This window comes from Trachinotus anak, unplaced genomic scaffold (assembly GCF_046630095.1).
Source record: "Trachinotus anak isolate AG129_WGS33_773 ecotype Australia unplaced genomic scaffold, CSIRO_AGI_Tana_v1 ptg000013l, whole genome shotgun sequence".
Lineage (NCBI taxonomy): Eukaryota > Metazoa > Chordata > Actinopteri > Carangiformes > Carangidae > Trachinotus > Trachinotus anak.
Window position 1 is genome coordinate 22997501 of NW_027273864.1, and position 13082 is coordinate 23010582.

Sequence of the window (13082 nt, forward strand, 5' to 3'; positions counted from 1 at the left end):
CTTGCTTAGCTCATATGAACTGCCTTGATTCTGTGAAGACTGCTATGATAACAAAATATCACTTTTATACAGCATTAGTCAAGTTTTTCTACAGGCTATCATACTGTATAACTATCACAGGCTATCCACTTTCTGTGCTGCTGCCATCTTGGCCAGGTTTATCTAATTTAGATGTTTAAATAAAGGTTTTACAAATAAAACATTTTAAATTAGGACACTGTATGCCAGCAGGTCCTTACCTAAACTGTCAGGGCTGTCGATGGAGAAGCACATGAGGATGACATCAGTGTCGGGGTAGGAGAGAGGCCTCAACCTGTCGTAGTCCTCTTGGCCTGCAGTATCCCACAGTGCCAGCTCCACCTGGGACGAAACAAAAGAAACACTTTGTAAAAGATGGCAAATACACACTGCACACCAAGGTGGATTAATCTTGGCTTTTACTCCTTATTCTCTCCATGATTCATTCGTGTCATTTCTTGAAAATTTTGTAACAGGACGGTGCCTTGAGACCTAATATAAAAATCAGCTGTTTACCCAGAGCTGATGTTATGTCGCTCATCATTCCAGATGAATACACAAACATTTAACCAGTCACGACATCATCAGTGATGACATATCTTTTGTTCTCCTCTGAGAGCCATGGCTATTTGGAAGATGACGAATGAACCTTGAGGCAGTAATTTTCCCAAAGGGAAATGCTTTAAACACCAGGAAGTGAATAAGGTTTAGATCAATTAACTTTGGGACATTTTTCTCCTCTGGCCATACATAGCTTCCATTTTGACAATCATATATGATGTGCATGTTTCACGCAAGCTGCTTTCCTTGTATGTGAGAGATACAGAGTACAGATATTTGCTTGTCATCACTACTGTAGCTCTGACCTAATCAGGGCTTCATAAGTCTGTAATGTTGTGAGTGTTGTGGAAATGAACTCAGGGACTGGCCTCATCCCATCACACCACTGATTAATTCAATTAGGGAAAGTGGGAGATTAGTGAGCATCAAACCAGATACCTTCTGTCCCCGTACGGGCATTAGCAGCCAGCTTTCACTTTGACTCTGCTCCTAAGCTGACTCACTGTGTTCAGGGGGAGAGAAACTTTTGCAAAGTTTTGAATACTGGAACTACTGCATTACAATAGATTATGGTATGCCCACAGCAGGCACATGTATCAGTCAAGTATCCCAAAATAGAAGTTTGCAGAGGCAGCGGGTGGGAGGTGGCTGCACACTGTTGAGGCTGCATGAGCAACCAGAGCAGTTACGTTCCCATTGGACTTGTGTAAAGCTGCAGACTTTGGGGAGGAAAAGAAAGAGGGGGAAAAAAAATGCTATTTTTAGAATCTGCTCAATTCACCGTGGGTGAGAGAAAGAGAATGTCTTTTACCTTCAAGGGGGGTAAAAAGTCAAATTTAGGGGCTGAGATCACAAATCTATTTCAGCTGGTTGCATAATGGTCTAATTCTTATGGGACTGCCATCCTCTGGAGAGTTGCAGGAGGGATAACCAAAGAAGCCGTCATATCTTTGCCAAAATTATCTCCTTCCCCTGAACCGATTTCCAGCTTAAAACCCCAAGTTTATATTTCCTGTCCAGAACACAATGCTTAACCCCCTGCTTGCCCCCCCCACATGTAAGTGCAACTGGGACAGGAAATGAGAGAGGTTTATCGGGCAGGAGGAGGGTCCTGAGGGAGGCAGGGGGACTGCCAGGAGACGTCCCTGTTCCCTGTCTGAACAGGAAGCTGGGAAGTAGAGTCATTTCCTGTTTTGCCAAGCAGTGATCCTGCAGCAGCGGTCAGCTCAAGAGAACAAAACCCTTTGACAAAATGAGCCATCTGCAGCTCAGGCTGGACCCTCGCTGGCAGCTCCCTGTGACTCAAATTCAAGACGTCACTCACCCTCGGGAGTAAGACTTCAATGTAGTTAGTTTAATAACTCTGGCTGTGTCAGAAACCACTCCCTATTTATTATATAACGCACTTTATTCACCCTCTACCATTTTATCTGTGTATGAGAGTGAAATGTATGCACTATATTGAAATAATGCGTGTCAGCAATAGGAAAGTGCTCTGACTTTGTTATTTTATCTGTTGGCTTCCTGTCTGCACCTGAAGTGGTAATGTGTCACATTGTGTCGGCTGCCTGTGATCACCATGCACCATATTTCAGCAAATACCTGAGAGGTTTTGTTATACAATCCACAGTGTGAAGGACTGACAGAGCTAGAAGAAAAAGTAGCTAGTTTTTTGTGGATGTTTGTTCCCCACTTTTAGAACTTAATAGTCAGCTGTGTGAACCAATGCAGGCCAAGACTTCTGAGGTTTAATACAGTTGGCAGTTGTGACCGGTAGTTACAAAACAAAACCAGAAATGGAACAAAGTAATGAACAGACCACCTAAGGTCAGTGTGCCCACACAAATTCCCACAGTGGAACAAGACTCTACACCTGTCAGTGATGAGTGTCCCACAGCTCGGTTTACCACTTGCTACAGTGAACTATTGAGGATGTTGCATAAGAAGTGAATCAGTGAATGAGGGAATGACTTCAGGCAGAGCATATGTAACTGACCAAACCCTCTCCCAAACAGTGATTATCCAATCACAGCTTAGCGAGCACAGCTTGGCATGGCAGGTCTGACGAGCGCCACGTTAAAAAGGTGTGCATGGGGCTGTCGTATGCGTGATGTTCTGTAAATACTCTGGTAATGAAATGTTTGATGGGGGGTGTTTTTGTTTTAGCCTTTACAAAAACAAAAATACAACAGCAAAGGTGTAAGGATTAAATTGTGTTTTTATCTGATCTAATGTTAGACGCAAAGGTTAGCCTCTCAGGCTAACTACCTAACTACCTACAGTTGTAACCTAACGTAGCGTTACTTCCCAGAACGCGTCCTTCTGAGTACATCCACTGTGTAGTATCTCCCCACTGTGTGGAGGTCCTGGGTGCTCTCAGAGTTTAGACTAATGTTAGCAGCTCTGTCCTTCTCTTTACTGGAAATCCAAACAGTTAAGTATGACGCTAACCTTGTCAAAGTATGTGTCCTCATATTGGAATAAAAAATAAAAAAAATGATGTTACAATTTTCCTTATTATACTTTTAATACTGGAATGACTCAGCTTTAGACTTCAGTGCAAGACCAAGGCTGTTTCTCTATCTACTACATGTATCATCTGGTAAAGATGCAGTTTTTTTTTTACTAAGAACTCCGAGTGATAAATCTGTCATCATTATAATTGTACACTGTATGCTCAGTGCGGGAATAGAAAGCTAGACAGGGGTAGCAACAGTATCTAAGGGGGGCGGGGCTTAGTGAGAGGTAAATTAGGCCATTCGTATTATTACTTTGAGTACAGTGTTGATTATAACACAAACTGAAGGACTTTCTATGTACCTGATGTCAAATGTACGAACCTGCTTTCCATCAACCTCGATATCAGCGATGTAGTTCTCAAACACCGTCGGGACGTAGACTTCAGGAAACTGATCCTTGCTGAAAACAATTAGAAGACATGTTTTTCCGCAAGCTCCATCCCCAACGATCACCAGCTTCTTCCGAATGGCTGCCATCTCTGTCGGGAAACAAGAAGAGCGTCTTTACAAGAATTCATCACAGATAGACATTCAAAAAAAGAAACAGTGTTGAGTGCCAAAATTATCAGCACAACCACAAAAGGAAAACAAAACTTTTTTTTCTTTTTTTTTTTTGCCGTTGAGGGAGATTTAATCTGTCATGCTGAACAAATGGGCCAAACAACACAGACACACTTTGTCATCTGCTTGTGTGTTCTGCAGTACAGATATTTAAATATTTGTATAGGTCGCAGGAAGACAAGACAAAAATAAAGAATACAATGTCGAGCACAAACTTTCTCTGCTCATGCTGCGACAGTCAAGCGACTGCTCTGACATTTCTGACTGACAGTGCTGCATCACATTACACCTCAGGGAGTGTGCTCTGTGATCTGCACGTTGTCACAGGCAACTGCAGTCCCAGACCTTGAATCCCTAGTGCCAAGTCTAGACTACAAAGCTACAGGAAGGACGGAAGAGGAGGAGGAGGAGGTGGAGGAGGAGGAGGAGGAAGGTAGTCAAGTGAGGGAGAGGAGAAAGAGAGGAGGGGTGTTGAGACAAGCTGGGACATGAAGTAATGTAGTATCAGGCTCCTACTCCACCCTGTTTGTTTCCCTCTGCAACTTGTGTGGAAAAAGAAAGTGTCCAGGAAATCAGAGCAGCTGGTGCAGTACTTGCTGGTGTCCTAGAACACTACTGCTTTTCATCCATGCATATGATTCTTCAGCTCTCTTCAGGAATACTTTGATAGTGGCATAATATAATTCTCTCAAAATGAATTTGCATTAAAGGAACAAGAGCTAAACCTGCCAGCCCATATGTTGTGCCAGTGTTGAGGTGACATTTCTTACATGGGGCTTAGAGAGTTGCGAGCATGTTTTAGTGCACAAAAATAAAAATAAAAAACAAACAAACAAACAAAAAAAAAACATACAAGCATTTTGCTTGAATCCAAGAAGGATTTCTGCAACAACCCCTGAGTAGGGCTAGGCTAGTTTAGTTGGAGCAGGCTGAGTGAGGATGAGTTACTAGTGCTGCTGATGGATGAGCTGGAGCCCTGCTGCCTGGGAGCAGCTGTGCATATAGTCATTTGGCTCCTCACCTCATCTACTTTCTGCCAGACAGTCTTGACAGCCATCCTCTTCACGAGGGCACCCACTTATCAGGGGGGAATTCATCTTTTAGAGCTCCGGGCAAAACACTGGGTTGAGTCTACCCTAATTTTTAATCTCCGCTTGGATGCAAAGCAGCACCAGTCCTTTCACTGAGTAGCATCAAACTGCAAAAAATAATCATGAATAAGGCCTGAAGTTATTTGTCAAACTGTTAGTGACTTGGTATCGCAACAGATCAGAGCATTACTGTCACCAGTTTCATCAAGATGGCTCATAAAAAATAACTTCTTCCATTCAGAGCTGGAGGATGTGTAAAATTAATATCTCAATCATCTGACATTTTTAAGATAATATCTGTCAGCATATTAACAGATCATTGAACTCAGTATGCTGTTTACACTTTATTAAATAGCTGAGTTTACATATACAACAAGATGAACAGGACACCACAGATTACATGGATTTTATAAAATAAAAATTGTATAGAAATATACTTATTGCTGTTCTTGCCAGGAGTTGGATAAGAAGATCAGTACCTCTTACATGAATGAATGCATACTTTCATGAAAACTGAAATATATGGCATATACAATATAAACTGCAAACTGGTATAAGAATAAATGGGTTGAAATGCAAAGTGAGCAAAGAAACCCTGGAAAGAGTAAAAAGAAAAAGAAGTACGCAGAAGAGGAAATTATTACCCAAGAGTGTTTCCATGGGTATTAAGACTTGGCATAAACAGCAGTCATACTGGAAATTCTGGGTGCATTTATTTATTTATTTTTTGTTTGGCAGTTTTATTAACATCTTGGTTATTCTCTCCTTCTTGCAGAAATTGTGATCATGGTTTAATTATGTTTCTGCCTTTTGCTCAAAAGCCCACTCCTTCTGGTGCCATGTACTGAGTTACAGCTGCAGGGAGGCTTTGCCAAGAGGCGCCAAAGACCTGACTTTGAATTTAGGACACTGCAGCAAATACTGGTAGTGTGTTCACTCCTTTTCCATTTAAAATGTACTGAAAGACAAGTGGGTAAATGGACCGGATAAACTGTAAATGACAACCAAAAATGATCATCCACTTCAGCTGCAAATGCTCTTACAGAGATTTAATTTTTTTATTTTAACAAAAAAGAGAATATTAAATGAGAACAAAGATTCCTCCTCTGTCCTTCTTCAAATGGGTTTGATATTGGGATGAATAATGACTCCACAAAAACTGCACAGTATCTTGTGCTCTCCAGAGAACTGGACCAGAGATAGCATGAACGAGATGATGGGTTCAAAGCCAAACAAGTGGGAGACAGCAGTGCCATGGCCTTGGAGGCTCACCCTGTGAAACAAAACAATCCACTTCCTGTTCTGTGAAGCTTGGGAGGAGCTTTTGGCTGCAGTTCTGTTTGGACAGGCCTCAGCAGAGCCGGGACACAGAGAGGGCTGCCAGAGGCAACGCAACACATGCACGCATGCTCACTCACACACACACATATATATATATATATATATACACATGCACACAGTCCCTCTCTTTGCAGAACACAATCATAGGTTGTCCTTGGTGGCAGTGATAATCGAAGCCAATGAAGGAACATCTTGACACATTGGCAAAAGGAAATTATGTGTGAAAATGTCCCATATAGTCACAAACTGTACTGAATACTCCAGCTACCCATGACCGATACCCTCAATTTAGGAACTGATGGAAACGCAACATGCTGAGGAGAGACTTAAGTGGTTGCCAGCCGCAAACGATTTCACGATCAAAACCTGTTCATCTTCAACTGCCATTCATCCTCACCACTTTCATATCAAAGCCTGAGCTCACTCCGATTCAATATGACATGTGAATGGAAACCAGCTATCCGCAACCGGACAGTATCCGCTGGCTCAACTTTGACCCGCACACTATCGAACGAAAGCAAAGGTGTCACTGAGAGATTAAGCGTAGTCATGGAAACCGTGACAAAAGAAGAAATAGCTCAACATCATTCTGTCGGCTCCGCATAAACATCAGTCGGTTCCGGGTGCAGACATTTTTGTTTACCTATAACTGTGATTCTACACGACACAACCAAGACGTCACCGCTGGTGCGGAGAGATATGCTAGAACACATTCATAAAGCCTTCAGTCATGCTGAGGTTGACGGAAGACCAACTATAACTGTGAGACGGGAACGCTGTGTCACGCACAGGTTGACATACCGTAAGCAAAGTTTCAAAAAAAATAACACTGCATAATACTGAACTGACTGAACTGTAGTTGACCGATCTTTTAGCTGAGGTTGCATGGGAACAAATATGCAACTTGACACAGTGACAGAAGCTGCTGATCTATTAGTACATTCTTCTTGCCGTGGTTTCAAACTTTTGGCTCATGGCCCTTTGAAAGAAGAATTGTTAAAGGTGTTCAGACTGAGTTTATCTCTGTGCAAAAAACACCCAGCTCCCTCATTTATTTGAATGGAGCCAGTTGTAGCGAATGCAGAGAGCAAAAAATCTGTTACAGCAAAAAAGTTGAACCAGGCTCAATTTTTGTTGCAATGCAGTCAGTTGACACCATTTATCTGCATATAATATATTATAGTAATTGTTGCTTTTTTCTCACTTTTATGGCATTACAAATTTAATACTTTAGGATTTTAAACCATTGGTTGACAAAATAAAAGTAAATTGAAGATGTAAAACTTTAATCCAGTAAACTGCAATAACCACTTTTCACTATTTTTGGGTGCTTTATTAACGAAACAATTAATGGTAAAAGTAACTCAGATTAATTCATAATGAAAAATAGTTAATTGCCAACCAAAAGTTAACAGGTGTGGAGAAAGTATGGACGCCTCAGCAGTACATGGGAGCGTCCCTAGACAAAGTGTGACGTGAACGCTCTCAGGCACATAAGAACTTGATCCAAGAACAACATTGGAGCCTTTAAAATGCATAGTAAAGCAAAGCACCATTTCTTCCTACAGCTATTTGAGCAATGCCCGGGTTAATGAACACACAACCTCTCTCTTTCGCTAAGGAGGTTTCCTGAGGCTTAGGGGCCAATAGGAGTTATGCAACAAGCTGAGCAGAGTTAGCTAAGAGCAGAGCGTGACCTGGACCAGTGAGGTAGAGCTGCCTTTCAAGGCTCATATGAGTTTATTATCAACATACATCAAGCATCCCACCAATCAAAGGCCTGTTGTTTCTGATGTAACGATGATGATGGCTTTTTTTGTTCTGAGGTTCTGCACACTAGCAAACATATAACAGGAAATGAGTCCAAGCAAGGTTGCTTTGCTCGTCGAACAGGCTTCCCAGGGTGCAGCCTCCTTGATTATATCACACTACACTCAGAAAGTTGCAGATCAGCTGATACCAATATTGAAAAGTTATTTCCTAGTTTGTTTTTTTCCCCAAGGAGCTCAGTCAAACTGTCATTGTAGATAAGGGCTTCATAACTAACAGAGTAATAAAAGCAAGGCTGGATTTGGACTTTTTGTCAGTTTGAACGATAAACATTCACCCAGAGATTACAAGTCTAGCCTGAATCTCCACGGAACAACACAGAACTTTTCATATACTTCAGAAACATGGTATTCAGGACCACTAAGTGTTTTTTTCCTATTGTTTTCCTCAAGACACACAAACTAACAGGAAGAGAGAAACCCTTTGCTCTGAAGGCGTGCAAGAATTTGCCTCACCTCTGCAAGTGTGTCTGAGAAATGGGCCAAAGTTCATAAACTGGCAGAGGCTGTGGCTGAGACAGAGCAGACAGCCTGCGACACCAGCTGTCCACACCACCGTAACCCTAATGTAAAAACATTTTGTCTGAGTAAATCTGACAGCAGGCTGCAGACAACAGATCACATGTGAAATCAGACAGTTGCTGACAGCCCAGAAAGCTTCATTAAATACCTGTTGTTTCACATCAAGCATTTATATGAATATAATGTAGACATCCCCGACTACAATAAGCCCTGGACTCAAGTGCATAAAACTGAAATGTGAGTTCTGAGCTCGCTTACACAACAGCAGAAACACACACAGCAGATCAGGTCAGCTTCTCACATTCTTTGGGCGTATATTGCAAATGCACCAGCTCTTTAGTCTCACTGAGTCATGACTTTACTGGTACACCCACTGGAAATGCCCAGCCCATGAAATGAAACCAGCTATGATCTTTCTATTAGGGCCTCTTGAGAACAACAACCTATTTATCCATGCAACGGAAATCGAGAGTTTTTCAGGTCCTAAACTGAATAGAAAAGTAACTTAAAAGAGATTTTCTCACATAATGAGACTTGTGTTAAAAGAATAGCTCAAGATTTGGGGAAATACAAGAATATAGTATATAATATACTCATGCTTGCTTTTTTTCAAAGAGTTAGATGAGAAGATTGATACCATTCTAATATTTTTATGGTAAATATGAAGCTACAGCCGGCAGCCAGTTAGCTTATCTTAGCATTTAGGAGACTCCTCCTCCCTTCCTGGCAACCTCATAATAACAAAGCTGCAGGAAGTCACCGCCCCCTGACCTGAAGGTAGAATAAGGTGGAATAAAGTGGAACAAACAATCTAGCTGTTTCCTCCTGTGTCCAGTCTTTATGCTAAGCTAACCATCTCTGAGTGTGGTATTGATGTTGTCATTAATCTCTCTGCGAAAGCAAATAAGCGAATACTAATAAGCAGATAAGCTCAAACTATTTCTGCAAATTCATGTGGTTATGGTATCCTCGACAGCATGGCTGGGCCTATCACACGACTCTTACAACTACAGACTGACTAATCACCGCATCGGCTGAATGACCTGCAGCCTGGTCACCTTCACGGCTTCTGTCAAACAGCCATTCATTTCTAAATACTCTAAAGGTAAGATAAGACACTCACAGATACTCCTGCTCTTAAAGCTTGGAGAGAGGAAGCGGGGTCAGACGAGAGACTTGAGCAGCGTGAAGACCAAACTCCCAGGCAGAGGATACGCCACCTGGCTTTGAGAGAACTGACACCTCACGGCTCACTTTTGTAAAGTAATTCAGGTCATAAGCAGACAAAAAGGACTGACTGGCTGGCTGAGAGGACTCCAACAGATTTACTGAGCATGGACACTTGTGTTCCCCCAGGAGAGAGCACAAGGTCTGTACACTCTAGGGCTGCAGCTAATTGTTATTTTCATTTCTGATTAATCTGCTATTTTTTCAATTAATTGGGTGATCATTCACTGTTGAATAAACACGTCCTCTCTGACCAGGAGGACAAAACCCAAATATTTACTTTACTTTCACATTTGTGAAACTGGAACCAGAAGATTTCTGGCATTTTTTGTCACTTTAACAATTAATTAATATCAAACTTGCTGCCAATTACTATTGATAATCATTTAGGTAATTTTCCGAGCAAATATACCAAAAATTCAGCGGGTTCATTTGATCAAATTCGCTGCTGTTCTCTGTTTTCTATCATTAATTTGAACATCTTTAAACTTTACAATCGTAAAAACCAAGTAATTTGAAGATGGCATCCTCAGCTGTAGCAAACTGCGATGAACATTTTTACCCAATATTTAGTTTTAAAATCCAAATAAGTAATTGAAAAATAATCAACAGATTAATCGATAACAAAATGAGTTGCAACCCAACTATATACAGCACATCCAACACATTGTGAAGGCACAAAGGCACAAATACATAGATGGACTTGCTGATGCACAACATATTTTGAGCAAATTACATTTGTCCATAGTTTTCAGGGCTGGAATTATATTCATTGTTGATTAATCTATCTAATTGATGCAAAAATGTCATAAGATAATTAAGAATCTCCACCACAGGTTCTCACAGCCCAATTTAAATACTAATATGTGAGTATTTGGCATTTTTCCCTTAATATATTACTTAAACAAGAACTCTATTATCTCAAGTCTTAAACACTGTCATTAATTTTCTGCCTTTTGAGTAATAGATTTTTTTTCTGCACTTGTATATCAGCAAGTGTATCAAGAATAGATTTTGCACAGATTCCACATGTATTTTGGCTTTCCAATAAATATGAACATATACAGGAGGATGATCACAATATATTATCAATTTACGTGATTCTTAAATTATGAATAAGACCTGAATTAGCACTGAAATCTTTCCTCAACACAATGAAGCCTAATTACTCTCTCATGGTCTCAGGTTTCATCCTAAACATGTTTTTGTAGTGTTTCATCATTGTTGGCACTTCAAGCATCGCCTTATGAGCAATGACAGTCTTAATAATGAGGAAATTAAGTGATCCCCGGGAATAGAAATGGCTCATTAAGAGATTTGCCATGCGGAGTTGCTTATTGAGGTCGCAGCACTTGGACAGACTGTACATACCAACAGGATCTGATCTGCTGCTTTGACTTTGAAACTACCAGCAACGAACCTATCAACAGTTGCACAGAAACACACCACAACCTCACTGGATGTACTTCATTATTACCATCGCACCGTCACAGATTAAACTATTACCTTAGCGGGGAAAAGGCGAATCTTAGTACGAGGACAAGCCACCACCTTGTTCCCTCACACAAGTAAGTGAGCTATAATTAGTGTCAAATAAGAATATTCAGTCAAAGTGCAGCCTTCGTTTCATTATTACCTGTCGCCAGCCAGATGAGAGGTTTTTATAAAGATTAATCCCCGCTTGCTCTTTCCTCTTAGTCGTGGCACACACACACACACACACCACATAAAGACACACTCACTTCTTGCTGCAGTATTCGCTAATTTTACAGAGAGACGGTGCTGGAAACCGGGGCAGGCGAGCAGGACCCTCCCACCGACAGCAGCGACAAACGCAGCTGGGCTTACAGGCTGCGGCTTCCGTTTCGGCCTTTCAGAATAAAAGAAGACAAGCAGATCTTAGAGGAAGAGGCTGGCGTTATTCAATGTTTTTTGATTACTGTCAACAAATCTCCAACCGTGTATCAGCCAGTCTCTTAATATGATCTGACTTCTCTTTCCTGTTTGTGCTTCTCAGCCATAAACGTCTCACAAAAAATATAAAAAATATATAAGGAAAGACTAAATACTTCTCTATAATTGCTGGACACTGTTGTCATGAGCAAACGCCACTCAAAGAGGAATAAACAGTGTATTTGCTGGGAACTATTTTCAGCATCAATACGTATTAGTTAAGTAAGTACTTACAGCAGCAGGACTGCCTCAAAATAACCTACAATTCCCACACTCATTGACATGAAGAAACACCCAGCCCAATGGTGTGGCTTATGTATGTGTTTATAATGCGTTTTGGATTGGCACAAAGAGCATGATATATCAGGCTTTGGCTACACAAACAATACTTTTTAATACAATTAATTATTGGTTTTGGACTTTTGTTGAAAATGACGGAAACTTCTGGGCTCATCAACACAATTTTTAAATTTTGATTAGTCTATTTGAGATTGTTTTGAAAATTGTGCATGTTTCTGTATCTTAACCGAATTTTGTCTTAATTCTTTTTGTTTTACTTTATACTTAACTAGATATTTTTTATACTTTTATCACATTTCAGCTGGCTATTGTAAATATTCAACTAATGTTCCTTGACATTGTGAGTTTATTTTATTCACTGCTCTTGTCACAAAAGGGCTGTGGTGGGGATGTTCTAGTTTTTGTACGGGACAACACGTATATAAAATACAGATAAACGACAGCTTAAACCAGAAAACATTCAGTTATTTTACCAGTGAAAATCTGTTTTAAAAAAAATGAAATAATGAGCCTTAAACACATTATGTCATGGGGTGGTCCCTGGCCGTGAGTGTGAAAATCAATCAGCACTTTCTCACAGAGGGCAGGAAACTGATCTGTTCTTTTGCACTGAAACCTTTAATGTTACACTTCTGGCTAAAACACAACCAATGATGTCACATGAGGTGTTTTCCATTAGATGTCAGTGGAAAACACCTGCTGTGACTTCACTGACTTCACTGATCTATCCAAAAGTGAAACATAAAACATAGTGGAACACAGTTGAGAAGTTGAGTATTGATTTCCTGAACAGGAATCAACCATGAATGACATGATTTGTCAAATAATCTCCTCACAGCAGATGATCTCTATAGTCTCGTTAGTCCAGGCCTTTGGATTTTAAAGATATATAATCAGAGCTTATCGTTTAATATTATTGACTCAAATTTGAATGTTATGATTCCTCCTTATATCAGCTGAAGTTTTTTTGCTTTATACTCTCCAATACGGTTTCCATTCCTAAAGTGAAACCAAAGTTTACGCTGTTATTTTGAAGGCTAATGTCTGTATTTCCGGTTGTGTTATGGTTACCTCTATCTAATTTGACGGAGCTTCTGCGGGCGCTGGAGTCACCCAGGTCCCTCCTCCCCTCCCCGGTCAAAGATGACATCATCTGTAGT

General features: G+C 40.6%; 1 protein-coding gene across 1 annotated transcript in view; it reads right to left on the bottom strand.

The window, feature by feature from the left end:
- Window positions 1–11509, bottom strand: part of LOC139630131 (rho-related GTP-binding protein RhoA-D) — a 16897-nt gene extending 5388 nt beyond the window's left edge. Inside the window, exons 1-3 of the mRNA XM_071493267.1 lie at window positions 11306–11509; window positions 3420–3577; window positions 240–360 (exon numbers count right to left, since the gene is read on the bottom strand). Coding sequence (XP_071349368.1) covers window positions 240–360; window positions 3420–3575 — 277 coding nt within the window. The 5' untranslated portion in view covers window positions 3576–3577; window positions 11306–11509. The remainder of the gene's footprint in view (window positions 1–239; window positions 361–3419; window positions 3578–11305) is intronic.
- Between the last annotated feature and the right edge of the window lie 1573 nt (window positions 11510–13082).